This window comes from Chiloscyllium plagiosum, unplaced genomic scaffold (genome assembly GCF_037043375.1).
Source record: "Chiloscyllium plagiosum isolate Xiang-an unplaced genomic scaffold, Cpla_swu_hap1 HiC_scaffold_137, whole genome shotgun sequence".
NCBI lineage: Eukaryota > Metazoa > Chordata > Chondrichthyes > Orectolobiformes > Hemiscylliidae > Chiloscyllium > Chiloscyllium plagiosum.
Window position 1 is genome coordinate 60,292 of NW_028270276.1, and position 26,117 is coordinate 86,408.

Sequence of the window (26,117 nt, forward strand, 5' to 3'; positions counted from 1 at the left end):
TTATTGAGAGAGAGAGAGTTACAGAGGGAGATAGTTATCAAGAGCGAGAGAGAGAGTTTCCGAGGGAGAAAGTTATTGAGAGAGAGAGTTACAGAGGGGGCAAGTTATTGAGAGAGAGAGAGAGACAGAGTTTCAGAGGGAGATAGCTATCGTGAGAGAGAAAGTTACAGAGGGAGATAGTTATCGAGAGACAGAGAGTTACAGAGGGAGATAGTTATCGAGAGAGAGTTACAGAGGGAGATAGTTATCGAGAGAGAGAGAGAGTTACAGAGGGAGATAGTTATCGAGAGACAGAGAGTTACAGAGGGAGATAGTTATCGAGAGAGAGAGAGTTACAGAGGGGGATAGTTATTGAGAGAGAGAGTTACAGAGGGAGATAGTTATCGAGAAAGAGTGAGAGTGACAGAGGGAGATAGTTATCGAGAGAGAGAGTTAAAGAGGGACATAGTTATCGAGAGAGAGAGTTACAGAGGGAGATAGTTATCAAGAGAGAGATTTACAGAGGAGGATAGTTATCGAGAGACAGAGAGTTACAGAGGGAGATAGTTATCGAGAGAGAGAGAGTTTCAGAGGGACATAGTTATCGAGAGAGAGAGAGATACGGAAGGAGATAGCTATCGAGAGAGAGAGACTTTTACAGAGGGAGGAAGTTCTTGAGAGAGAGAGAGAGTTCCAGAGGGAGATAGTTATCGAGAGAGTGAGTTACAGAGGGAGATAGTTATCGAGAGAGTGAGAGAGTTACAGAGGGAGATAGTTATCGAGAGAGAAAGTTACAGAGGGAGATAGTTATCGAGAAAGTGAGAGAGTTACAGAAGGAGATAGTTATCGAGAGAGAGAGAGTTACAGAGGGAGATAGTTATCGAGAGAGTGAGAGAGTTACAGAGGGAGATAATAATCGAGAGAGAGAGAGTTACAGAGGGAGATAGTAATCGAGAGAAAGAGAGTTACAGAGGGAGATAGTTATCGAGAGAGAGAGAGAGAGTTACAAACAGAGATAGTTATCGAGAGAGAAAGTTACAGAGGGAGATGGTTATCGAGAGAGAGAGAGAGTTACAGAGGGAGATAGTTATCGAGAGAGAGAGAGTTACAAAGGGAGATAGTTATCGAGAGAGAGAGAGTGAGTTACAGAGGGAGATAGTTATCGAGAGAGAGAGTTACAGATGGAGATAGTTATCGAGGGAGAGTTACAGAGGGAGATAGTTATCGTGAGAGAGAAAGTTACAGAGGGAGATAGTTAGCGAGAGAGACAGTTACAAAGTGAGATAGTTATCGTGAGAGAGAAAGTTACAGAGGGAGATAGTAATCGAGAGAGAGAGAGTTACAGAGGGAGGTAGGTATCGAGAGAGAGAGACAGAGTTACAGAGGGACCTAGTTATCGAGAGTGAGAGAGAATTACAGTGGGAGATAGTTATCGAGAGAGAGAGAGAGTTACAGAGGGAGATAGTTATCGAGAGAGAGAGAGTTACAGAGGGAGGTAGTTATCGAGAGTGAGAGAGAATTACAGAGGGAGATAGTTATCGAGAGAGAGAGAGAGTTACAGAGGGAGATAGTTATCGAGAGAGAGAGTGAGTTACAGATGGAGATAGTTATCAAGAGAGAGAGTTACAGAGGGGGATAGTTATTGAGAGAGAGACAGTTACAGAGGGGAATATTTATCGAGAGACGGAGAGTTACAAACGGAGAAAAGTATCGAGAGAGAGAGATTGACAGAGTGGTATAGTTATCGAGAGAGAGAGGTACAGCGGGAGATATTTATTGAGAGAGAGAGTTACAAACGGAGATAGTTATCGAGAGAGGGAGTTACAGATGGAGATATTCATCGAAAGAGAGATCGTTACAGAAGGAGATAGTTATCGAGGGAGAGAGAGAGTAACAGAGGGAGATAGTTATCGAGAGACAGAGTTACAGAGGGAGATAGTTAGCGAGAGAGACAGTTACAAAGTGAGATAGTTATCGTGAGAGAGAAAGTTACAGAGGGAGATAGTAATCGAGAGAGAGAGAGTTACAGAGGGAGGTAGGTATCGAGAGAGAGAGAGAGAGTTACAGAGGGAGATAGTTATCGAGAGAGAGAGTGAGTTACAGAGGGAGATAGTTATTGAGAGAGAGAGTTACAGATGGAGATAGTTATCGAGAGAGAGAGTTACAGAGGGAGATAGTTATCGAGAGAGAGAGAGTTACAGAGGGGGATAGTTATCAAGAGAGAGAGAGTTACAGAGGGAGATAGCTATCGAGAGATAGAGAGTTACAGAGGGGGATAGTTATCAAGAGAGAGAGAGTTACAGAGGGAGATAGTTATCGAGAGAGAGAGAGTTACAGAGGGAGATAGTTATCGAGAGAGAGAGTTACAGAGGGAGATAGTTATCGAGAGAGAGAGTTACAGAGGGAGTTAGTTATCTAGAGAGAGAGAGTTACAGAGGGGATAGTTATTGAGAGAGAGAGTGAGTTACCGAGGGGGATAGTTATCGAGAGTGAGAGTTACAGAGGGAGATAGTTATCGAGAGAGAGAGAGTTTCAGAGGGACATAGTTATCGAGAGAGAGAGAGATACGGAAGGAGATAGCTATCGAGAGAGAGAGACTTTTACAGAGGGAGGAAGTTCTTGAGAGAGAGAGAGAGTTACAGAGGGAGATAGTTATCGAGAGAGTGAGTTACAGAGGGAGATAGTTATCGAGAGAGTGAGAGAGTTACAGAGGGAGATAGTTATCGAGAGAGAAAGTTACAGAGGGAGATAGTTATCGAGAAAATGAGAGAGTTACAGAAGGAGATAGTTATCGAGAGAGAGAGAGTTACAGAGGGGGATAGTTATTGAGAGAGAGAGAGTTACAGAGGGAGATTGTTATCGAGAGAGAGAGTTACAGAGGGAGATAGTTATCGAGAGAGTGAGAGAGTTACAGAGGGAGATAATAATCGAGAGAGAGAGAGTTACAGAGGGAGATAGTAATCGAGAGAAAGAGAGTTACAGAGGGAGATAGTTATCGAGAGAGAGAGAGAGTTACAAACAGAGATAGTTATCGAGAGAGAAAGTTACAGAGGGAGATGGTTATCGAGAGAGAGAGAGAGTTACAGAGGGAGATAGTTATCGAGAGAGAGAGAGTTACAAAGGGAGATAGTTATCGAGAGAGAGAGAGTGAGTTACAGAGGGAGATAGTTATCGAGAGAGAGAGTTACAGATGGAGATTGTTATCGAGGGAGAGTTACAGAGGGAGATAGTTATCGAGAGAGAGAGTTACAGAGGGAGATAGTTATCGAGAGAGTGAGAGAGTTATAGAGGGAGATAATAATCGAGAGAGAGAGAGTTACAGAGGGGGATAGTTATTGAGAGAGAGAGAGTTACAGAGGGAGATTGTTATCAAGAGAGAGAGTTACAGAGGGAGATAGTTATCGAGAGAGTGAGAGAGTTACAGAGGGAGATAATAATCGAGAGAGAGAAAGTTACAGAGGGAGATAGTAATCGAGAGAAAGAGAGTTACAAACAGAGATAGTTATCGAGAGAGAAAGTTACAGAGGGAGATGGTTATCGAGAGAGAGAGAGAGTTACAGAGGGAGATAGTTATCGAGAGAGAGAGAGTTACAAAGGGAGATAGTTATCGAGAGAGAGAGAGTGAGTTACAGAGGGAGATAGTTATCGAGAGAGAGTTACAGATGGAGATAGTTATCGAGAGAGAGTTACAGAGGGAGATAGTTATCGAGAGAGAGAGTTACAGAGGGAGATAGTTATCGTGAGAGAGAAAGTTACAGAGGGAGATAGTTATCGAGAGAGTGATAGATACAGAGGGAGATAGTAATCGAGAGAGAGAGTGTTACAGAGGGGAGATAGTTATCGAGAGAGAGAGTTACAGAGGGAGATAGTTATCGAGAGAGAGAGTTACAGAGGGAGATAGTTATCGAGAGAGAGAGAGAGTTACAGAGGGAGATAGTAATCGAGAGAGTGAGAGTTACAGAGCGAGGTAGTTATCGAGAGTGAGAGAGAATTACAGAGGGAGATAGTTATCGAGAGAGAGAGAGTTACAGAGGGAGATAGTTATCGAGAGAGAGAGTGAGTTACAGATGGAGATAGTTATCGAGAGAGAGAGTTACAGAGGGGGATAGTTATTGAGAGAGAGAGAGTTACAGAGGGGGATATTTGTCGAGAGACGGAGAGTTACAAACGGAGAAAATTATCGAGAGAGAGAGATTGACAGAGTGGTATAGTTATCGAGAGAGAGAGGTACAGCGGGAGATATTTATTGAGAGAGAGAGTTACAAACGGAGATAGTTATCGAGAGAGGGAGTTACAGATGGAGATATTCATCGAAAGAGAGAACGTTACAGAAGGAGATAGTTATCGAGACAGAGAGAGAGTAACAGAGGGAGATAGTTATCGAGAGATAGAGTTACAGAGGGAGATAGTTTGCGAGAGAGACAGTTACAAAGTGAGATAGTTATCGTGAGAGAGAAAGTTACAGAGGGAGATAGTAATCGAGAGAGAGAGAGTTACAGAGGGAGGTAGGTATCGAGAGAGAGAGAGTTACAGAGGGAGATAGTTATCGAGAGAGAGAGTGAGTTACAGAGGGAGATAGTTATCGAGAGAGAGAGTTACAGAGGGAGATAGTTATCGAGAGAGAGAGTGAGTTACAGAGGGAGATAGTTATCGAGAGAGAGAGTTACAGATGGAGATAGTTATCAAGAGAGAGAGAGAGAGTTACAGACGGAGATAGTTATCGAGACAGAAAGAGAGAGAGTTACAGAGGGAGATAGTTATCGAGAAAGTGAGAGATAATGAGGGAGATAGTTATCGAGAGAGAGAGACTGTTACAGAGGGAGGAAGTCATTGAGAGAGAGAGAGTTACAGAGGGAGATTGTTATCGAGAGAGTGAGAGAGTTACAGAGGGAGATAGTTATCGAGAGAGAAAGTTACCGAGGGAGATAGTTATCGAGAAAGTGAGAGAGTTACAGAAGGAGATAGTTATCGAGAGAGAGAGAGTTACAGAGGGGGATAGTTATTGAGAGAGAGAGAGTTACAGAGGGAGATAGTTATCGAGAGAGAGAGAGAGTTACAGAGGGAGATAGTTATCGAGAAAGTGAGAGATAATGAGGGAGATAGTTATCGAGAGAGAGAGACTGTTACAGAGGGAGGAAGTCATTGAGAGAGAGAGAGTTACAGAGGGAGATTGTTATCGAGAGAGTGAGAGAGTTACAGAGGGAGATAGTTATCGAGAGAGAAAGTTACCGAGGGAGATAGTTATCGAGAAAGTGAGAGAGTTACAGAAGGAGATAGTTATCGAGAGAGAGAGAGTTACAGAGGGGGATAGTTATTGAGAGAGAGAGAGTTACAGAGGGAGATTGTTATCGAGAGAGAGAGTTACAGAGGGAGATAGTTATCGAGAGAGAGAGAGAGTTACAGAGGGAGATAGTAATCGAGAGAGAGAGAGAGTTACAGAGGGAGATAATAATCGAGAGACAGAGAGTTACCGAGGGAGATAGTAATCGAGAGAAAGAGAGTTACAGAGGGAGATAGTTATCGAGAGAGAGAGAGTTACAAACAGAGATAGTTATCGAGAGAGAAAGTTACAGAGGGAGATGGTTATCGAGAGAGAGAGAGAGTTACAGAGGGAGATAGTTATCGAGAGAGAGAGAGGGAGTTACAGAGGGAGATAGTTATCGAGAGAGAGAGTTACAAAGGGAGATAGTTATCGAGAGAGAGAGAGAGTTACAGAGGGAGATAGTTATCGAGAGAGAGAGAGTGAGTTACAGAGGGAGATAGTTATCGAGAGAGAGAGTTACAAAGGGAGATAGTTATCGAGAGAGAGAGAGAGTTACAGAGGGAGATAGTTATCGAGAGAGAGAGTGAGTTACAGAGGGAGATAGTTATCGAGAGAGAGAGTTACAGAGGGAGATAGTTATCGTGAGAGAGAAAGTTACAGAGGGAGATAGTTATCGAGAGAGTGATAGATACAGAGGGAGATAGTAATCGAGAGAGAGAGTGTTACAGAGGGGAGATAGTTATCGAGAGAGAGAGTTACAGAGGGAGATAGTTATCGAGAGAGAGAGTTACAGAGGGAGATAGTTATCGAGAGAGAGAGAGAGTTACAGAGGGAGATAGTAATCGAGAGAGTGAGAGTTACAGAGCGAGGTAGTTATCGAGAGTGAGAGAGAATTACAGAGGGAGATAGTTATCGTGAGAGAGAAAGTTACAGAGGGAGATAGTTATCGAGAGAGTGATAGATACAGAGGGAGATAGTAATCGAGAGAGAGAGTGTTACAGAGGGGAGATAGTTATCGAGAGAGAGAGAGTTACAGAGGGAGATAGTTATCGAGAGAGAGAGTGAGTTACAGATGGAGATAGTTATCGAGAGAGAGAGTTACAGAGGGGGATAGTTATTGAGAGAGGGAGAGTTACAGAGGGGGATATTTATCGAGAGACGGAGAGTTACAAACGGAGAAAATTATCGAGAGAGAGAGATTGACAGAGTGGTACAGTTATCGAGAGAGAGAGGTACAGCGGGAGATATTTATTGAGAGAGAGAGTTACAAACGGAGATAGTTATCGAGAGAGGGAGTTACAGATGGAGATATTCATCGAAAGAGAGAACGTTACAGAAGGAGATAGTTATCGAGAGAGAGAGAGAGTAACAGAGGGAGATAGTTATCGAGAGACAGAGTTGCAGAGGGAGATAGTTAGCGAGAGAGACAGTTACAGAGTGAGATAGTTATCGTGAGAGAGAAAGTTACAGAGGGAGATAGTAATCGAGAGAGAGAGAGTTACAGAGGGAGATAGTTATCGAGAGAGAGAGTGAGTTACAGAGGGAGATAGTTATCGAGAGAGAGAGTTACAGAGTGAGATAGTTATCGTGAGAGAGAAAGTTACAGAGGGAGATAGTAATCGAGAGAGAGAGAGTTACAGAGGGAGATAGTTATCGAGAGAGAGAGTGAGTTACAGAGGGAGATAGTTATCGAGAGAGAGAGTTCCAGAGGGAGATAGTTATCGAGAGAGAGAGTTACAGATGGAGATAGTTATCGAGAGAGAGAGTTACAGAGGGAGATAGTTATTGAAAGAGTGAGTTACAGAGGGAGATAGTTATCGAGAGAGTGAGAGATACAGAGGGAGATAGTTATCGAGAGTGTGAGAGATACAGAGGGAGATAGTTATTGAGAGAGTGAGTTACAGAGGGAGATAGTTATTGAAAGAGTGAGTTAGAGAGGGAGATAGTTATCGAGAGAGTGAGAGATACAGAGGGAGATAGTTATCGAGAGAGTGAGTTACAGAGGGAGATAGCGATCGAGAAAGAGAGAGTTACAGAGGGAGATAGTTATCGAGAGAGTGAGAGATAGAGAGGGAGATAGTTATTGAGAAAGTGAGTTACAGAGGGAGATAGCTATCGAGAAAGAGAGAGTTACAGAGGGTGATAGTTATCGAGAGAGAGAGTTACAGAGGGAGATAGTTATGGAGAGAGAGAGAGATACAGAGGGAGATAGTTATCGAGAGAGTGAGAGATACAGAGGGAGATAGTTATCAAGCGAGAGAGAATTACTGAGGGAACTAGTTATCGAGAGAGAGAGAGAGAGTTACAGACAGAGATCGTTATCGAGAGAGAGAGAGTTACAGAGGGAGATAGTTATCGAGAGAGAGAGTTACACAGGGGGATAGTTATCGAGAGAGAGAGAGTTACAGAGGGAGATAGTTATCAAGCGAGAGAGAATTACTGAGGGAACTAGTTATCGAGAGAGAGAGAGAGAGTTACAGACAGAGATCGTTATCGAGAGAGAGAGAGTTACAAAGGGAGATAGTTATCGAGAGAGAGAGAGTTACAGAGGGGGATAGTTATCAAGAGAGAGAGAGTTACAGAGGGAGATAGTTATCGAGAGAGAGAGTTACAGAGGGAGTTAGTTATCTAGAGAGAGAGAGTTACAGAGGGGATAGTTATCGAGAGAGAGAGAGAGTTACAGAGGGGGATAGTTATCGACAGAGAGTGAGTTACCGAGGGGGATAGTTATCGAGAGAGAGAGTTACAGAGGAAGACAGTTATCGAGAGAGTGTTACAGAGGGAGATAGTTATCTTGAGAGAGATTGTTACAGAGGGAGATAGTTATCTTGAGAGAGAGAGTTACAGAGGGGGATAGTTATCGAGAGAGGGAGAGTTACAGAGGGAAATAGTTATCGAGAGACGGAGAGTTACAAACGGAGAAAATTATCGAGAGAGAGAGATTGACAGAGTGGTATAGTTATCGAGAGAGAGAGGTACAGCGGGAGATATTTATTGAGAGAGGGAGTTACAGATGGAGATATTCATCGAAAGAGAGAAGGTTACAGAGGGAGATAGTTATCGAGAGACAGAGTTACAGAGGGAGATAGTTATCGAGAGAGAGAAAGTTACAGAGGGAGATGGTTATCGAGAGAGAGAAAGTTACAGAGGGAGATAGGTATCGAGAGAGAGAGTGTTACAGAGAGAGGAAGTTATCGAGAGAGAGGGAGTAACAGAGGAAGATAGTTATCGAGAGAGAGAGAGTTACAGAGGGGGATAGTTATTGAGAGAGAGAGTTACAGAGGGGGATAGTTATTGAGAGAGAGTTACAGAGGGAGATTGTTATCGAGAGAGAGAGAGAGTAACAGAGGGGGATAGTTATCGAGAGAGTTACAGAGGGAGATAACTATCGAGAGAGAGAGTTACAGAGGGAGATAGTTATTGAGAGAGAGAGAGATACAGAGGGAGATAGTTATCGAGAGAGAGAGTTACAGAGGGAGATAGTTATGGAGAGAGAGATACAGAGGGAGATAGTTATCGAGAGAGTGAGAGATACAGAAGGAGATAGTTATCGAGAGAAAGAGTTACAGACAGAGATCGTTATCGAGTGAGGGAGAGAGAGAGTTACAGACGGAGATAGTTATCGAGACAGAAAGAGAGAGAGTTACAGAGGGAGATAGCTATCGAGAGAGAGAGTTACAGAGGGAGATAGTTATCGAGAGAGAGAGTTACAGAGGGAGATTGTTATCGAGAGAGAGAGTTACAGAGGGAGATAGTTATTGAGAGAGAGTTACAGAGGGAGATTGTTATCGAGAGAGAGAGAGAGTAACAGAGGGGGATAGTTATCGAGAGAGTTACAGAGGGAGATAACTATCGAGAGAGAGAGTTACAGAGGGAGATAGTTATTGAGAGAGAGAGAGATACAGAGGGAGATAGTTATCGAGAGAGAGAGTTACAGAGGGAGATAGTTATGGAGAGAGAGATACAGAGGGAGATAGTTATCGAGAGAGTGAGAGATACAGAAGGAGATAGTTATCGAGAGAAAGAGTTACAGACAGAGATCGTTATCGAGTGAGGGAGAGAGAGAGTTACAGACGGAGATAGTTATCGAGACAGAAAGAGAGAGAGTTACAGAGGGAGATAGCTATCGAGAGAGAGAGTTACAGAGGGAGATAGTTATCGAGAGAGAGAGTTACAGAGGGAGATTGTTATCGAGAGAGAGAGTTACAGAGGGAGATAGTTATCGAGAGAGAGAGAGTTACAGAGGGAGATAGTTATCGAGAGAGAGAGTTACAGAGGGAGATAGTTATCGAGAGAGAGAGAGTTACAGAGGGAGATAGCTATTGAGAGAGAGAGAGTTACAGAGGGAGATAGTTATCGAGAGAGTGAGAGAGTTACAGAGGGAGATAGTTATCGAGAGAGAGAGAGTTACAGAGGGGGATAGTTATTGAGAGAGAGAGTTACAAAGGGAGATAGTAATCGAGAGAGAGAAAGTTACAGAGGGAGACAGTTATCGAGAGAGTGATAGATACAGAGGGAGATAATTTCGAGAGAGGGCGAGTTACAGAGGGAGATAGTTATCGAGAGAGAGTTACAGAGGGAGATAGTTATCGAGAGAGAGAGTTACAGAGGGAGATAGTTATCGAGAGAGAGTTACAGAGGGAGACAGTAATTGAGAGAGAGAGAGTTACAGAGGGAGACAGTTATCGAGAGAGAGTTACAGAGGGAGACAGTAATTGAGAGAGAGAGAGTTACAGAGGGAGACAGTTATCGAGAGAGAGTTACAGAGGGAGATAGTTATCGAGAGAGAGAGAGAGTTACAGAGGGAGATAGTTATAGAGAGAGGGCGAGTTACAGAGGGGGATAGTTATTGAGCGAGAGAGAGTTACAGAGGGAGATTGTTATCGAGAGAGAGAGAGAGTTACAAAGGGAGATAGTAATCGAGAGAGAGAGAGTTACAGAGGGAGACAGTTATCGAGAGAGAGTTACAGAGGGAGATAGTTATCGAGAGAGAGAGAGAGTTACAGAGGGAGATAGTTATAGAGAGAGGGCGAGTTACAGAGGGGGATAGTTATTGAGCGAGAGAGAGTTACAGAGGGAGATTGTTATCGAGAGAGAGAGAGAGTTACAAAGGGAGATAGTAATCGAGAGAGAGAGAGTTACAGAGGGAGACAGTTATCGAGAGAGTGATAGATACAGAGGGAGATAATTCCGAGAGAGAGAAAGTTACAGAGGGGGATAGTTATCGAGAGAGAGAGGTACAGAGGGAGATTGTTATCGAGAGAGAGACAGAGTTACAGAGGGAGATAGTTATCGAGAGAGAGAGAGTTACAGAGGGAGATAGTTATCGAGAGAGAGAGTTACAGAGGGAGATAGTTATCGAGAGAGAGAGAGTTACAGAGGGAGATAATAATCGAGAGAGAGAGAGAGTTACAGAGGGAGATAGTAATCGAGAGAAAGAGAGTTACAGAGGGAGATAGTTATCGAGAGAGAGAGAGTTACAAACAGAGATAGTTATCGAGAGAGAAAGTTACAGAGGGAGATGGTTATCGAGAGAGAGAGAGTTACAGAGGGAGATAGTTATCGAGAGAGAGAGAGAGTTACAGAGGGAGATAGTAATTGAGAGAGAGAGAGTTACAGAGGGAGATAGTTATCGAGAGAGGGCGAGTTACAGAGGGGGATAGTTATTGAGCGAGAGAGAGTTACAGAGGGAGATTGTTATCGAGAGAGAGAGAGAGTTACAAAGGGAGATAGTAATCGAGAGAGAGAGTTACAGAGGGAGACAGTTATCGAGAGAGTGATAGATACAGAGGGAGATAATTCCGAGAGAGAGAAAGTTACAGAGGGGGATAGTTATCGAGAGAGAGAGGTACAGAGGGAGATTGTTATCGAGAGAGAGACAGAGTTACAGAGGGAGATAGTTATCGAGAGAGAGAGAGTTACAGAGGGAGATAGTTATCGAGAGAGAGAGTTACAGAGGGAGATAGTTATCGAGAGAGAGAGAGTTACAGAGGGAGATAATAATCGAGAGAGAGAGAGAGTTACAGAGGGAGATAGTAATCGAGAGAAAGAGAGTTACAGAGGGAGATAGTTATCGAGAGAGAGAGAGTTACAAACAGAGATAGTTATCGAGAGAGAAAGTTACAGAGGGAGATGGTTATCGAGAGAGAGAGAGTTACAGAGGGAGATAGTTATCGAGAGAGAGAGAGAGTTACAGAGGGAGATAGTAATTGAGAGAGAGAGAGTTACAGAGGGAGATAGTTATCGAGAGAGAGAGAGAATTACAGAGGGAGATAGTTATCGAGAGAGAGAAAGTTACAGAGGGGGATAGTTATCGAGAGAGAGAGGTACAGAGGGAGATTGTTATCGAGAGAGAGAGAGAGTTACAAAGGGAGATAGTAATCGAGAGAGAGAAAGTTACAGAGGGAGACAGTTATCGAGAGAGTGATAGATACAGAGGGAGATAATTTCGAGAGAGGGCGAGTTACAGAGGGAGATAGTTATCGAGAGAGAGTTACAGAGGGAGACAGTAATTGAGAGAGAGAGAGTTACAGAGGGAGACAGTTATCGAGAGAGAGTTACAGAGGGAGATAGTTATCGAGAGAGAGAGAGAGTTACAGAGGGAGATAGTTATAGAGAGAGAGAGTTACAGAGCGAGATAGCTATCGATAGAGAGAAAGTTACAGAGGGGCATAGTTATCGAGAGAGAGAGGTACAGAGGGAGATTGTTATCGAGAGAGAGACAGAGTTACAGAGGGAGATAGTTATCGAGAGAGAGAGAGTTACAGAGGGGGATAGTTATTGAGCGAGAGAGAGTTACAGAGGGAGATTGTTATCGAGAGAGAGAGAGAGTTACAAAGGGAGATAGTAATCGAGAGAGAGAGAGTTACAGAGGGAGACAGTTATCGAGAGAGTGATAGATACAGAGGGAGATAATTCCGAGAGAGAGAAAGTTACAGAGGGGGATAGTTATCGAGAGAGAGAGGTACAGAGGGAGATAGTTATCGAGAGAGAGAGAGTTACAGAGGGAGATAGTTATCGAGAGAGAGAGTTACAGAGGGAGATAGTTATCGAGAGAGAGAGAGAGAGTTACAGAGGGAGATAGTTATCGAGAGAGAGAGAGTTACAGAGGGAGATAGTTATCGAGAGAGAGAGAGTTACAGAGGGAGATAGTTATCGAGAGACAGAGAGTTACAGAGGGAGATAGTTATCGAGAGAGAGAGTCACAGAGGGAGATAGTTATCGAGAGAGAGAGAGAGTTACAGAGGGAGATAGTTATCGAGAGACAGAGAGTTACAGAGGGAGATAGTTATCGAGAGAGAGAGAGTTACCGAGGGAGATAGTTATCGAGAGAGAGAGTTACAGAGGGAGATAGTTATCGAGAGAGAGAAAGTTACCGAGGGAGATAGTTATCGAGAGAGAGAGTTACAGAGGGAGGTAGTTATCGAGAGAGAGAGAGAGTTACAGAGGGAGATAGTTATCAAGAGAGAGAGAGATTTACAGAGCGAGACAGTTATCGAGAGAGAGAGAGAGTTACAGAGGGAGATAGTTATCGAGAGAGAGAGTTACAGAGGGAGATAGTTATCGAGAGAGAGAGAGAGTTACAGCGGGAGATAGTTATCGAGAGAGAGAGAGAGTTACAGCGGGAGATAGTTATTGGGAGAGAGAGAGAGTTACAGAGGGAGATAGTTATTGGGAGAGAGAGAGAGTTACAGAGGGGGATAGTTATCGAGAGAGAGAGAGTTACAGAGGGAGATAGTTATCGAGAGAGAGAGAGTTACAGAGGGAGATAGTTATCGAGAGACAGAGAGTTACAGAGGGAGATAGTTATCGAGAGAGAGAGTCACAGAGGGAGATAGTTATCGAGTGAGAGAGAGTTACAGAGGGAGATAGTTATCGAGAGAGAGAGTTACAGAGGGAGATAGTTATCGAGAGAGAGAGAGTTACAGAGGGAGGTAGTTATCGAGAGAGAGAGAGAGTTACAGAGGGAGATAGTTATCGAGAGAGAGAGAGATTTACAGAGCGAGACAGTTATCGAGAGAGAGAGAGAGTTACAGAGGGAGATAGTTATCGAGAGAGAGAGAGATTTACAGAGCGAGACAGTTATCGAGAGAGAGAGAGAGTTACAGAGGGAGATAGTTATTGGGAGAGAGAGAGAGTTACAGAGGGAGATAGTTATCGAGAGACAGAGAGTTACAGAGGGAGATAGTTATCGAGAGAGAGAGTCACAGAGGGAGATAGTTATCGAGTGAGAGAGAGTTACAGAGGGAGATAGTTATCGAGAGAGAGAGTTACAGAGGGAGATAGTTATTGTGAGAGAGAGAGTTACAGAAGGAGATAGTTATCGAGAGACAGAGAGTTACAGAGGGAGGTAGTTATCGAGAGAGAGAGAGAGTTACAGAGGGAGATAGTTATCGAGAGAGAGAGAGATTTACAGAGCGAGACAGTTATCGAGAGAGAGAGAGAGTTACAGAGGGAGATAGTTATTGGGAGAGAGAGAGAGTTACAGAGGGAGATAGTTATCGAGAGAGAGAGAGAGTTACAGAGGGAGATAGTTATCGAGAGAGAGAGAGAGTTACAGAGGGAGATAGTTATCGAGAGAGAGAGAGTTACAGAGGGAGATAGTTATCGAGAGAGAGAGAGAGAGTTACAGAGGGAGATAGTTATCGAGAGAGAGAGAGATTTACAGAGCGAGACAGTTATCGAGAGAGAGAGAGAGTTACAGAGGGAGATAGTTATTGGGAGAGAGAGAGAGTTACAGAGGGAGATAGTTATCGAGAGAGAGAGAGAGTTACAGAGGGAGATAGTTATCGAGAGAGAGAGAGTTACAGAGGGAGATAGTTATCGAGAGAGAGAGAGAGAGTTACAGAGGGAGATAGTTATCGAGAGAGAGAGAGAGAGTTACAGAGGGAGATAGTTCTTGGGAGAAGGATGAATAGATGGATGGATGGAGTGACTGATGGAGGTGGAGGTGGAGCGAGGGACATATGGAGAGCGAGCGAGGGATAGACGGAGGGTGTGTTGACAGAGGGAGATGACTGTTGGGCAGGGCTGGGAAACCCAGAGCAGTTCGGGCCGATGGTGAGGGGAATCTCTGGGGGTGATGTGGTAATGTCCGTCCCTCTGGGGGGAGGTGGTAATGTCCGTCCCTCTGGGCGGAGGTGGTAATGTCCGTCCCTCTGGGGGTGGTGGCCAAGCCCGTCCCTCTGGGGGAAGGTGGTAATGTCCGTCCCTCTGGGGGGAGGTGGTAATGTCCGTCCCTCTGGGGGGAGGTGGTAATGTCCGTCCCTCTGGGGGTGGTGGCCAAGCACGTCCCTCTGGGGGGAGGTGGTAATGCCCGTCTCTCTGGGGGGAGGTGGTAATGTCCGTCCCTCTGGGGGAGGTGGTAATGCCCGTCTCTCTGGGGGGAGGTGGTAATGTCCGTCCCTCTGGGGGGAGGTGGTAATGTCCGTCCCTCTGGGGAAGGTGGTCATGTCCGTCCCTCTGGGGGGAGGTGGTAATGCACGTCCCTCTGGGGGGAGGTGGTAATGCCCGTCCCTCTGGGGGAGGTGGTCATGTCCGTCCCTCTGGGGGAGGTGGTAATGTCCGTCCCTCTGTGGGGAGGTGGTCATGTCCGTCCCTCTGGGGGGAGGTGGTAATGCCTGTCCCTCTGGGGAAGGTGGTCATGTCCGTCCCTCCTGGGGGAGGTGGTCATGTCCGTCCCTCCTGGGGGAGGTGGTAATGTCCGTCCCTCTGGGGGAGGTGGTAATGTCCGTTCCTCTGGGGGGAGGTGGTAATGTCCGTCCCTCTGGGGGGAGGTGGTAATGTCCGTCCCTCTGGGGGGAGGTGGTAATGTCCGTCCCTCTGGGGGAGGTGGTAATGTCCGTCCCTCCTGGGGGAGGTGGTAATGCCCGTCCCTCTGGGGGGAGGTGGTAATGTCCATCCCTCTGGGGGGGAGGTGGTAATGTCCGTCCCTCTGGGGGGGAGGTGGTAATGTCCGTCACTCTGGGGGGAGGTGGTAATGTCCGTCCCTCTGGGGGGGAGGTGGTAATGTCCGTCACTCTGGGGGGAGGTGGTAATGTTCGTCCCTCTGGGGGGAGGTGGTAATGTCCGTCCCTCTGGGGGGGAGGTGGTAATGTCCGTCCCTCTGGGGGGAGGTGGTAATGTCCGTCCCTCTGGGGGGAGGTGGTAATGCCCGTCCCTCTGGGGGAGGTGATAATGTCCGTCCCTCTGGGGGGGAGGTGGTAATGTCCGTACCTCTGGGGGGGAGGTGGTAATGTCCGTCCCTCTGGGGGGAGGTGGTAATATCCGTCCCTCTGGGGGGAGGTGGTAATGCCCGTCCCTCTGGGGGGGAGGTGGTAATGTCCGTCCCTCTGGGGGGCGGTGGTAATGTCTGTCCCTCTGGGGGGAGGTGGTAATGCCCGTCCCTCTGGGGGGAGGTGGTAATGTCCGTCCCTCCTGGGGGAGGTGGTCATGTCCGTCCCTCCTGGGGGAGGTGGTAATGTCCGTCCCTCTGGGGGAGGTGGTAATGTCCGTTCCTCTGGGGGGAGGTGGTAATGTCCGTCCCTCTGGGGGAGGTGGTAATGTCCATCCCTCTGGGGGGAGGTGGTAATGTCCGCCCCTCTGGGGGGAGGTGGTAATGTCCGTCCCTCTGGGGGGGGAGGTGGTAATGCCCGTCCCTCTGGGGGGAGGTGGTAATGTCCGTCCCTCTGGGGGGGAGGTGGTAATGCCCGTCCCTCTGGGGGGCGGTGGTAATGCCCGTCCCTCTGGGGGGAGGTGGTAATGCCCGTCCCTCTGGGGGGAGGTGGTAATGTCCGTCCCTCTGGGGGGCGGTGGTAATGTCTGTCCCTCTGGGGGGAGGTGGTAATGCCCGTCCCTCTGGGGGGAGGTGGTAATGTCCGTCCCTCTGGGGGGAGGTGGTAATGTCCGTCCCTCTGGGTCGGTGGTAATGTCCGTCCCTCTGGGTCGGTGGTAATGTCCGTCCCTCTGGGGGGGGGGTGGTAATGCCCGTCCCTCTGGGGGGAGGTGGTAATGCCCGTCCCTCTGGGGGGCGGTGGTAATGTCCGTCCCTCTGGGGGGCGGTGGTAATGCCCGTCCCTCTGGGGGGCGGTGGTAATGCCCGTCCCTCTGGGGGGAGGTGGTAATGTCCGTCCCTCTGGGGGGCGGTGGTAATGTCTGTCCCTCTGGGGGGAGGTGGTAATGCCCGTCCCTCTGGGGGGAGGTGGTAATGTCCGTCCCTCCTGGGGGAGGTGGTCATGACCGTCCCTCCTGGGGGAGGTGGTAATGTCCGTCCCTCTGGGGGAGGTGGTAATGTCCGTTCCTCTGGGGGGAGGTGGTAATGTCCGTCCCTCTGGGGGAGGTGGTAATGTCCATCCCTCTGGGGGGAGGTGGTAATGTCCGCCCCTCTGGGGGGAGGTGGTAATGTCCGTCCCTCTGGGGGGGGAGGTGATAATGCCCGTCCCTCTGGGGGGAGGTGGTAATGTCCGTCCCTCTGGGGGGGAGGTGGTAATGCCCGTCCCTCTGGGGGGCGGTGGTAATGCCCGTCCCTCTGGGGGGAGGTGGTAATGCCCGTCCCTCTGGGGGGAGGTGGTAATGTCCGTCCCTCTGGGGGGCGGTGGTAATGTCTGTCCCTCTGGGGGGAGGTGGTAATGCCCGTCCCTCTGGGGGGAGGTGGTAATGTCCGTCCCTCTGGGGGGAGGTGGTAATGTCCGTCCCTCTGGGTCGGTGGTAATGTCCGTCCCTCTGGGTCGGTGGTAATGTCCGTCCCTCTGGGGGGGGGGGTGGTAATGCCCGTCCCTCTGGGGGGAGGTGGTAATGCCCGTCCCTCTGGGGGGCGGTGGTAATGTCCGTCCCTCTGGGGGGCGGTGGTAATGCCCGTCCCTCTGGGGGGCGGTGGTAATGCCCGTCCCTCTGGGGGGAGGTGGTAATGTCCGTCCCTCTGGGGGGAGGTGGTAATGCCCGTCCCTCTGGGAGGGGAGGTGGTAATGTCCGTCCCTCTGGGGGGAGGTGGTAATGTCCGTCCCTCTGGGGGGGAGGTGGTAATGTCCGTCCCTCTGGGGGGGAGGTGGTAATGTCCGTCCCTCTGGGGGGGAGGTGGTAATGTCCGTCCCTCTGGGGGGGAGGTGGTAATGCCCGTCCCTCTGGGGGGAGGTGGTAATGTCCGTCCCTCTGGGGGGAGGTGGTAATGTCCGTCCCTCTGGGGGGGAGGTGGTAATGTCCGTCCCTCTGGGGGGGAGGTGGTAATGTCCGTCCCTCTGGGGGGGAGGTGGTAATGCCCGTCCCTCTGGGGGGCGGTGGTAATGCCCGTCCCTCTGGGGGGCGGTGGTAATGTCCGTCCCTCTGGGTCGGTGGTAATGCCCGTCCCTCTGGGGGGGGGTGGTAATGCCCGTCCCTCTGGGGGGGAGGTGGTAATGTCCGTCCCTCTGGGGGGAGGTGGTAATGTCCGTCCCTCTGGGTCGGTGGTAATGTCCGTCCCTCTGGGTCGGTGGTAATGTCCGTCCCTCTGGGGGGGGGGTGGTAATGCCCGTCCCTCTGGGGGGAGGTGGTAATGCCCGTCCCTCTGGGGGGCGGTGGTAATGTCCGTCCCTCTGGGGGGCGGTGGTAATGCCCGTCCCTCTGGGGGGCGGTGGTAATGCCCGTCCCTCTGGGGGGAGGTGGTAATGTCCGTCCCTCTGGGGGGCGGTGGTAATGTCTGTCCCTCTGGGGGGAGGTGGTAATGCCCGTCCCTCTGGGGGGAGGTGGTAATGTCCGTCCCTCCTGGGGGAGGTGGTAATGTCCGTCCCTCTGGGGGAGGTGGTAATGTCCGTTCCTCTGGGGGGAGGTGGTAATGTCCGTCCCTCTGGGGGAGGTGGTAATGTCCATCCCTCTGGGGGGAGGTGGTAATGTCCGCCCCTCTGGGGGGAGGTGGTAATGTCCGTCCCTCTGGGGGGGGAGGTGATAATGCCCGTCCCTCTGGGGGGAGGTGGTAATGTCCGTCCCTCTGGGGGGGAGGTGGTAATGCCCGTCCCTCTGGGTCGGTGGTAATGCCCGTCCCTCTGGGGGAGGTGGTAATGTCCGTCCCTCTTGTCTCTCTCTCTCCCCCACACCGTGATTGAGCAGGCTTTGACGAGTACTTCACCAGCCGGACACTGCAGAATAACCGCAGGAATATCTGGTTCGCCGAGTTCTGGGAAGATGATTTCGCCTGCACCCTGACCATCCCCCAGGGACGGCACAATCACGGTGTCAACAAATGTACAGGTACTCCGCGGCACATCGACTAGGGCAGGCATCGCCCAGAGACACGGGGAGCTGGGGGGAGCTGAGGGGGGCAGGGGAGGAGGGGAAGGCGAGGGGGGGGGGGAAGGGGAGGGGGAATGGGAGGGGGAATGGGAGGGGGAAGGGGAGGGGGGAAGGGGAGGAGGGAAAGGGGAGGGGGAATGGGAGGGGGAATGGGAGGGGGAATGGGAGGGGGAATGGGAGGGGGAATGGGAGGGGGAATGGGAGGGGGTGAAGGGGAGGGGGAAGGGGAGGAGGGAAAGGGGAGGGGGAAGGGGAGCAGGGAAAGAGGAGGGGGAATGGGAGGGGGTGAAGGGGAGGGGGGAAGGTGACGAGGGAAAGGAGAGAGGATGAAGGGGAGGGGGAAAGGGAGGAGGGAAAGGCGAGGGGGAATGGGAGGGGGTGAAGGGGAGGGGGAAGGGGAGAAGGGAAAGGGGAGGGGGTGAAGGGGAGGGGGAAGGGGAGGGGGGAAGGGGAGGGGGGAAGGGGACGGGGAAGGGGGAATGGGAGGGGGAAGGGGAGGGGGAAGGGGGGAAGGAGAGGTGCGAAGGAGGAAGAGGGGTAAGAGGAGGGGGAAAGGGGGGGAGGGGGAAGAGGGGAAAGAGTGGGGAAGGGGAGGGGGAATGGGGTAGGGGGAAGAGGGTGAAGGGGAGGGGGAAGGGGAGGGGGAAAGAGGGGGGAAAGAGGGGGAGGGGGAAGGGGTGGGGAAGGGGATGAGGAGGAGGAAGGGGAAGGGGACGGGGGAAAGGGGAAGGGGAGAGGGAAGAGTGAGAAGGGGCGGGGGAATGGGGAAGGGGGGAAGGGCAGGGGGAAGAGGAGGGGGAAGGGGAGGGGCAAGGGGAGGGAGAAGAGGTGAGGAAGAGGAGGGGGAGGGGGAAGGGGACGGGGAAGAGGGGAGTGGGGCAAAGCGAGGGGGGAGAAGAGGGGGGAGGGGGAAGGGGAGTAGGAAGGGGACGGGGAAGAGGAGGGGGGGGAAATGATCTCCGATCCCTTCCTCTCACTCTCTCTCTGTCTCTCCTCCCTCTCTCGCTCTCCCTTCCCTCCTCTCTCCACCTCCCTTTCTCACACTCTCTCCATCCATCTCTGCCCCTGTTTTAATCTTCCTCACTCCCGCTCTCTCTCTCATTTCCCTCTCTCCACCTCTCTCCTTGTCTCTCACTCTCCTTGCCCCCCCTCTCCCTCCGTCCCTCTCTCCTCCCTCTCTCTCGCTCTCCCTTCCCTCCTCTCTCCACCTCCCTTTCTCACACTCTCTCCATCCATCTCTGCCCCTGTTTTAATCTTCCTCACTCCCGCTCTCTCTCTCATTTCCCTCTCTCCACCTCTCTCCTTCTCTCTCACTCTCCTTGCCCCCCCTCTCTCTCTCTCTCTCGTCGTTCACCACCCCCCTCCTCAACCCTCGCTCTGTTTCCCCCCACCCCTTCACTTCCTCTCCCTGCCCTCTCTGTCTCTCTCTCTCTCTCTCTCTCTCTCTCTCTCCCCACCCGTTGCCATGGCACCGAATCGGGCCTACTGCACAGGTCAGGAGCAGATCGGCCTGGACTCAGCCTACGAGCAGGAGGGGAAGGTGCAGTTCGTCATTGACGCTGTCTACGCCATGGCGCACGCCCTCCACAACCTGCAGCGCGACGTGTGCGCGGGGGCCACCGGGCTCTGCGCCAACATGGACGCCATCGATGGCAAAACGCTCCTGGAGTACATTCGCGCCGTCAACTTCAACGGTGAGCCTCCAGGGTCGGGGACGTGGGACTGAGGGGCACGGGGTGTCGGGGTGGAAGAGGGGAAAAGGGGCAACTAGGGGGCCGCGTGCCTTCCCATCATGCTCGGCGTTGCCTTCGAACTTGACCTCTGACCTCTGCCCACCAACTACAGGCCAACGCGCCCTTCCCCACAAACTCCCATAACATGCCCCACTCCCATCCCGCCAGGAGGTGGTGTAGGGGGCTGGAGGAGGGGACGGGGATAGGGAGGGGGTGTAGGGGGCTGGAGGAGGGGACGGAGATAGGGAAGGAGTGGAGGGGCTGGAGGAGGCAACGGAGATAGGGAGGGAGTGTAGGGGCTGGAGGAGGGGACAGAGATAGGGAGCGGGTGTAGGGGGCTGGAGGAGGGGACGGAGATAGGGAGGGGGTGTAGGGGCTGGAGGAGGGGACGGAGATAGGGAGGGAGTGTAGGGGCTGGAGGAGGGGACGGAGATAGGGAGGGAGTGTAGGGGCTGGAGGAGGGGACGGAGATAGGGAGGGGGTGTAGGGGCTGGAGGAGGGGACGGAGATAGGGAGGGAGTGTAGGGGCTGGAGGAGGGGACGGAGATAGGGAGGGGGTGTAGGGGCTGGAGGAGGGGACGGGGATAGGGAAGGGGTGTAGGGGGCTGGAGGAGGGGACGGAGATAGGGAGGGGGTGTGGGGGCTGGAGGAGGGGACGGAGATAGGGAGGGGGTGTAGGGGCTGGAGGAGGGGACGGGGATAGGGAGGGGGTGTAGGGGCTGGAGGAGGGGACGGAGATAGGGAGGGGGTGTAGGGGGCTGGAGGAGGGGAAGGGGATAGGGAGGGGGTGTCGGGGGCTGGAGGAGGGGACAGGGATAGGGAGGGGGTGTAGGGGGCTGGAGGAGGGGACGGAGATAGGGAGGGAGTGTAGGGGCTGGAGGAGGGGACGGAGATAGGGAGGGGGTGTAGGGGCTGGAGGAGGGGCAGGGGGTTAGATACAGAGTAAAGCTCCCTCTACACTGTCTCCCCACTCCCAGGGACAGGGGGTTAGATACAGAGTAAAGCTCACTCTACACTGTCTCCCCCCACTCCCAGGGACAGCGGGTTAGATACAGAGTAAAGCTCCCTCTACACTGTCCCCCACTCCCAGGGACAGGGGGTTAGATACAGAGTAAAGCTCCCTCTACACTGTCCCCCACTCCCAGGGACAGGGGGTTAGATACAGTGTAAAGCTCCCTCTACACTGTCCCCCACTCCCAGGGACAGGGGGTTAGATACAGAGTAAAGCTCCCTCTACACTGTCCCCCACTCCTAGGGACAGGGGGTTAGATGCAGAGTAAAGCTGCCTCTACACTGTCCCCCACTCCCAGGGACAGGGGGTTAGATACAGAGTAAAGCTCCCTCTACACTGTCCCCCACTCCCAGGGACAGGGGGTTAGATACAGAGTAAAGCTGCCTCTACACTGCCCCTCACTCCCAGGGACAGGGGGTTAGACACAGAGTAAAGCTGCCTCTACACTGTCCCCCCACTCCCAGGGACAGGGGGTTAGATACAGAGTAAAGCTCTCTCTACACTGTCCCGCACTCCCAGGGACAGGAGGTTAGATACAGAGTAAAGCTCCCCCTACACTGTCCCCCCACTCCCAGGGACAGGGGGTTCGATACAGACTAAAGCTCACTCTACACTGTCTCCCCCACTCCCAGGGACAGGGGGTTAGATACAGAGTAAAGCTCCCTCTACACTGTCCCCCACTCCCAGGGACAGGGGGTTAGATACAGAGTAAAGCTGCCTCTACACTGCCCCTCACTCCCAGGGACAGGGGGTTAGACACAGAGTAAAGCTGCCTCTACACTGTCCCCCCACTCCCAGGGACAGGGGGTTAGATACAGAGTAAAGCTTCTTCTACACTGTCCCGCACTCCCAGGGACAGGAGGTTAGATACAGAGTAAAGCTCCCCCTACACTGTCCCCCCACTCCCAGGGACAGGGGGTTCGATACAGACTAAAGCTCACTCTACACTGTCTCCCCCACTCCCAGGGACAGGGGGTTAGATACAGAGTAAAGCTCTCTCTACACTGTAACCCCATTCCCAGGGACAGGGGGTTAGATACAGAGTAAAGCTCTCTCTACACTGTACCCCCATTCCCAGGGACAGGGGGTTAGATACAGAGTAAAGCTCTCTCTACACTGTACCCCCACTCCCAGGGACAGGGGGTTAGATAAAGAGTAATGCTCCGTCTACACTGTCCCCACACTCCCATGGACAAGGGGTTAGATACAGTGTAAAGCTTCCTCTACATTGTCCCCCAATCCCAGGGACAGAGATAGGGAGGGGGTGTTGGGGCTGGAGGAGGGGACAGAGATAGGGAGAGGGTGTTGGGGCTGGAGGAGGGGACAGAGATAGGGAGGGGGTGTAGGGGGCTGGAGGAGGGGACGGAGATAGGGAGGGGGTGTAGGGGGCTGGAGGAGGGGACGGGGATAGGGAGGGGGTGTAGGGGGCTGGAGGAGGGGACGGAGATAGGGAGGGTGTGTAGGGGCTGGAGGAGGGGACGGAGATAGGGAGGGTGTGTAGGGGCTGGAGGAGGGGACAGAGATAGGGAGGGGGTGTAGGGGCTGGAGGAGGGGACGGAGATAGGGAGGGGGTGTAGGGGGCTGGAGGAGGGGAACGGAGATAGCGAGGGGGTGTAGGGTCTGGAGGAGGGGACTGGGATAGGGAGGGGGTGTAGGGGCTGGAGAGCGTGACGGCCAGTTTTGGAATCGGTGTTGTTGCCGAGAAGTGAATGGGTTGGGGAGGTGTACCACGGGCAGTCTGAACAGTTGGCACGCGCCCAGACAGATGACCTGAGTTGGCGAGGGCCGTTGCTGGGGAGCGTGCAAGCGAATGTAGGTTAATAGAAGCCCCGGGCCTTCAATTATCTTTATCATCTTGCGACTGACTAGCGTCCCAGCGAGATTCTTCGTAATTAGTTCAAGGCCTAACCCCCGTGGGGCCTGGAAGTTGAAGCTGCAGCCTGATTGACCAAAACAAAATGGAGCCTGGACCACTTGACGTGTCAAAGCAGCGCCTGACCGGTGGCGAGGTCGGGCGGGTGTATCCAGGGGCCTGGTTTTTAGGCCCCTCTCCATCGGTTACTATGGAAACCAGGCCCACAATCAAAAGGCAGGCCTTCTCTCTCTCTCTCTCTCTCTCTCTCCCCCTCCCCGTTTCCGGGAGACCGTGGTCAGGAAGGGATCATGGGAGGGGTGGACGCAGGGGCGTCTATCGGACGTTGCCCCGATCCTCCCACGCGGCCTCCTGTTCTCCGCCTGGGGCAAGGCATGCTGGGTGTTTCCAGAGGTCAGGGCGGTCTGTACAACAGACGAGGGACTCCGAGAGAGGGAGTCTGCACTGAGATCTCCTCAAAATGGCCGGTGGGGGTGGCGTCCGAAGGCGCACGTTGACACGAACGAGAGAAAAAATTGGTGGAAGGCATTACTCACGAGCACGGTGAAGGGAGAGAGAGAGAGAGAGAGAGGGGGAGAGAGAGAGAGACAGACAGAGAGAGAGAGGGAGAGAGAGCAGGGTTGGAATTTCTCTTCCAACAGTGGGTCAACGTTGAATGAGAATTCAGACCATGAAGTGCAGGTTCATAGCCCCTTGAAAGTGGAGTCGCAGGTAGATAGGATAGTGAAGGAGGCGTTTGGTATGCTTTCCTTTATTGGTCAGAGTATTGAGGACAGGAGTTGGGAGGTCATGTTGTGGCTGCATTGGTGAGGCCACTTTGGGAATACTGCGTTCGATTCTGGTCTCCCCGCTACAGGGAAGGATGTTGGGAAAGGGTTCAGGAAAGGGTTTGAGCTACAGGGAGAGGCTGGATAGGCCGAGGGCTGTTTTCCCCGGAGCGTCGGAGGCTGAGGGGTGACCTTATAGAGGTTTATAAAATCATGAGGCGGGGGGCCATGGATAGGGTAAATAGACAAGGTCTTTTCCCCCTGGGGTGGGGGAGCCCAGAACTAGAGGTTTATAAAATCATGAGGGGGGCATGGATAGGGTAAATAGACAAGGTCTTTTCCCCCTGGGGTGGGGGAGCCCAGAACTAGAGGTTTATAAAACCATGAGGGGGCATGGATAGGGTAAATAGACAAGGTCTTTTCCCCCTGGGGTGGGGGAGTCCAGAACTAGAGGGGGTAGGTTTAAGGTGAGAGGGGGAAAGGGACCCGAGGGGTAACTTTTCCCCCCAGAGGGTGGTGCGTGTGTGGAACGAGCTGCCAGAGGAAGTGGTGGGGGCTGGGACAATGCCAACATTTAAAAGGTTGGGGGGGGGGGACATGGATAGGAAGGGTTTAGGGGGAGATGGGCCAAGTGCTGGCAAACGAGGACTGGGTTAGGTTAGGGTATCTGGGTCAGCACGGACGGGATGGGCTGAATGGAATGTCTCCGCGCTCTGGGACTGGATGAGTATCTGTAAGGGATGACGCTGGGATAACAGGGAGGGTTTTGCCAAGTGTGAGATGTTCTCTGACAGTTTCTGGCCTCCAACAGGGAGTGCGGGTACGTCAGTGATGTTCAACGAGAATGGGGACGCACCAGGGCGTTATCACATCTTCCAGTATCACCACACCAACACCAGCCACCCCAGGGTACAAGGTCATCGGGCAGTGGACAGACCAACTCAGGATGAATGTAAGTAACACTGCTGTGGGAGGGTCAGTGCTGAGGGAGGGTCAGTGCTGAGGGAATGGGTGCTGTGGGAGGGTCAGCGCTGAGGGAGTGGGTGCTGTGGGAGGGTCAGTGCTGAGGGAGGTCAGTGCTGAGGGAATGGGTGCTGTGGGAGGGTCAGCGCTGAGGGAGTGGGTGCTGTGGAGGGTCAGTGCTGAGGGAGTGGGTGCTGTGGGAGGGTCAGTGCTGAGGGAGTGGGCGCTGTGGGAGGGTCAGTGCTGAGAGAGTGGGTGCTGTGGGAGGGTCAGTGCTGAGGGAGCGGGTGCTGTGGGAGGGTCAGCGCTGAGGGAGTGGGTGCTGTGGGAGGGTCAGTGCTGAGGGACTGGGTGCTGTGGGAGGGTCAGCGCTGAGGGAGCGGGTGCTGTGGGAGGGTCAGTGCTGAGGGAGTGGGTGCTGTGGGAGGGTCAGTGCTGAGGGAGTGGGCGCTGTGGGAGGGTCAGTGCTGAGGGAGTGGGTGCTGTGGGAGGGTCAGTGCTGAGGGAGTGGGTGCTGTGGGAGGGTCAGTGCTGAGGGAGCGTGTGCTGTGGGAGGGTCAGTGCTGAGGGAGTGGGTGCTGTGGGAGGGCCAGCGCTGATGGAGTAGGCGCTGTGGGAGGGCCAGCGCTGAGGGAGGGTCAGTGCTGAGGGAGTGGGTGCTGTGGAAGGGTCAGTGCTGAGGGAGTGGGTGCTGTGGGAGGGTCAGTGTTGAGGGAGTGGGCGCTGTGGGAGGGCCAGTGTTGAGGGAGGGTCAGTGCTGTGGGAGTGGGTGCTGTGGGAGGGTCAGCGCTGAGGGAGTGGGTGCTGTGGGAGGGTCAGTGCTGTGGGAGTGGGTGCTGTGGGAGGGTCAGCGCTGAGGGAGTGGGTGCTGTGGGAGGGTCAGTGCTGTGGGAGTGGGCGCTGTGGGAGGGTCAGTGCTGAGGGAGTGGGTGCTGTGGGAGGGTCAGTGCTGAGGGAGCGGGTGCTGTGGGAGGGTCAGTGCTGAGGGAGTGGGTGCTGTGGGAGGGTCAGTGCTGAGGGAGTGGGTGCTGTGGGAGGGTCAGTGCTGAGGGAGCGGGCGCTGTGGGAGGGTCAGCGCTGAGGGAGTGGGTGCTGTGGGAGGGTCAGCGCTGAGGGAGGGGGTGCTGAGGGAGGGTCAGTGCTGAGGGAGTGGGTGCTGAGGGAGGGTCAGTGCTGAGGGAGTGGGTGCTGTGGGAGGGTCAGTGCTGAGGGAGTGGGTGCTGTGGGAGGGTCAGTGCTGTGGGAGTGGGCGCTGTGGGAGGGTCAGTGCTGAGGGAGTGGGTGCTGA

At 52.3% G+C, this 26,117-nt stretch overlaps 1 protein-coding gene across 1 annotated transcript in view; it reads left to right on the forward strand.

The window, feature by feature from the left end:
• The window catches only part of LOC148133997 (metabotropic glutamate receptor 6-like), a 105,112-nt gene that overhangs the window by 59,018 nt on the left and 19,977 nt on the right, over positions 1-26,117 (forward strand). The window contains 4 exon segments of the mRNA XM_087985709.1: positions 18,299-18,439; positions 19,975-20,175; positions 24,678-24,765; positions 24,767-24,818. Of these exon segments, the coding sequence (XP_087841835.1) occupies positions 18,299-18,439; positions 19,975-20,175; positions 24,678-24,765; positions 24,767-24,818 (482 nt within the window).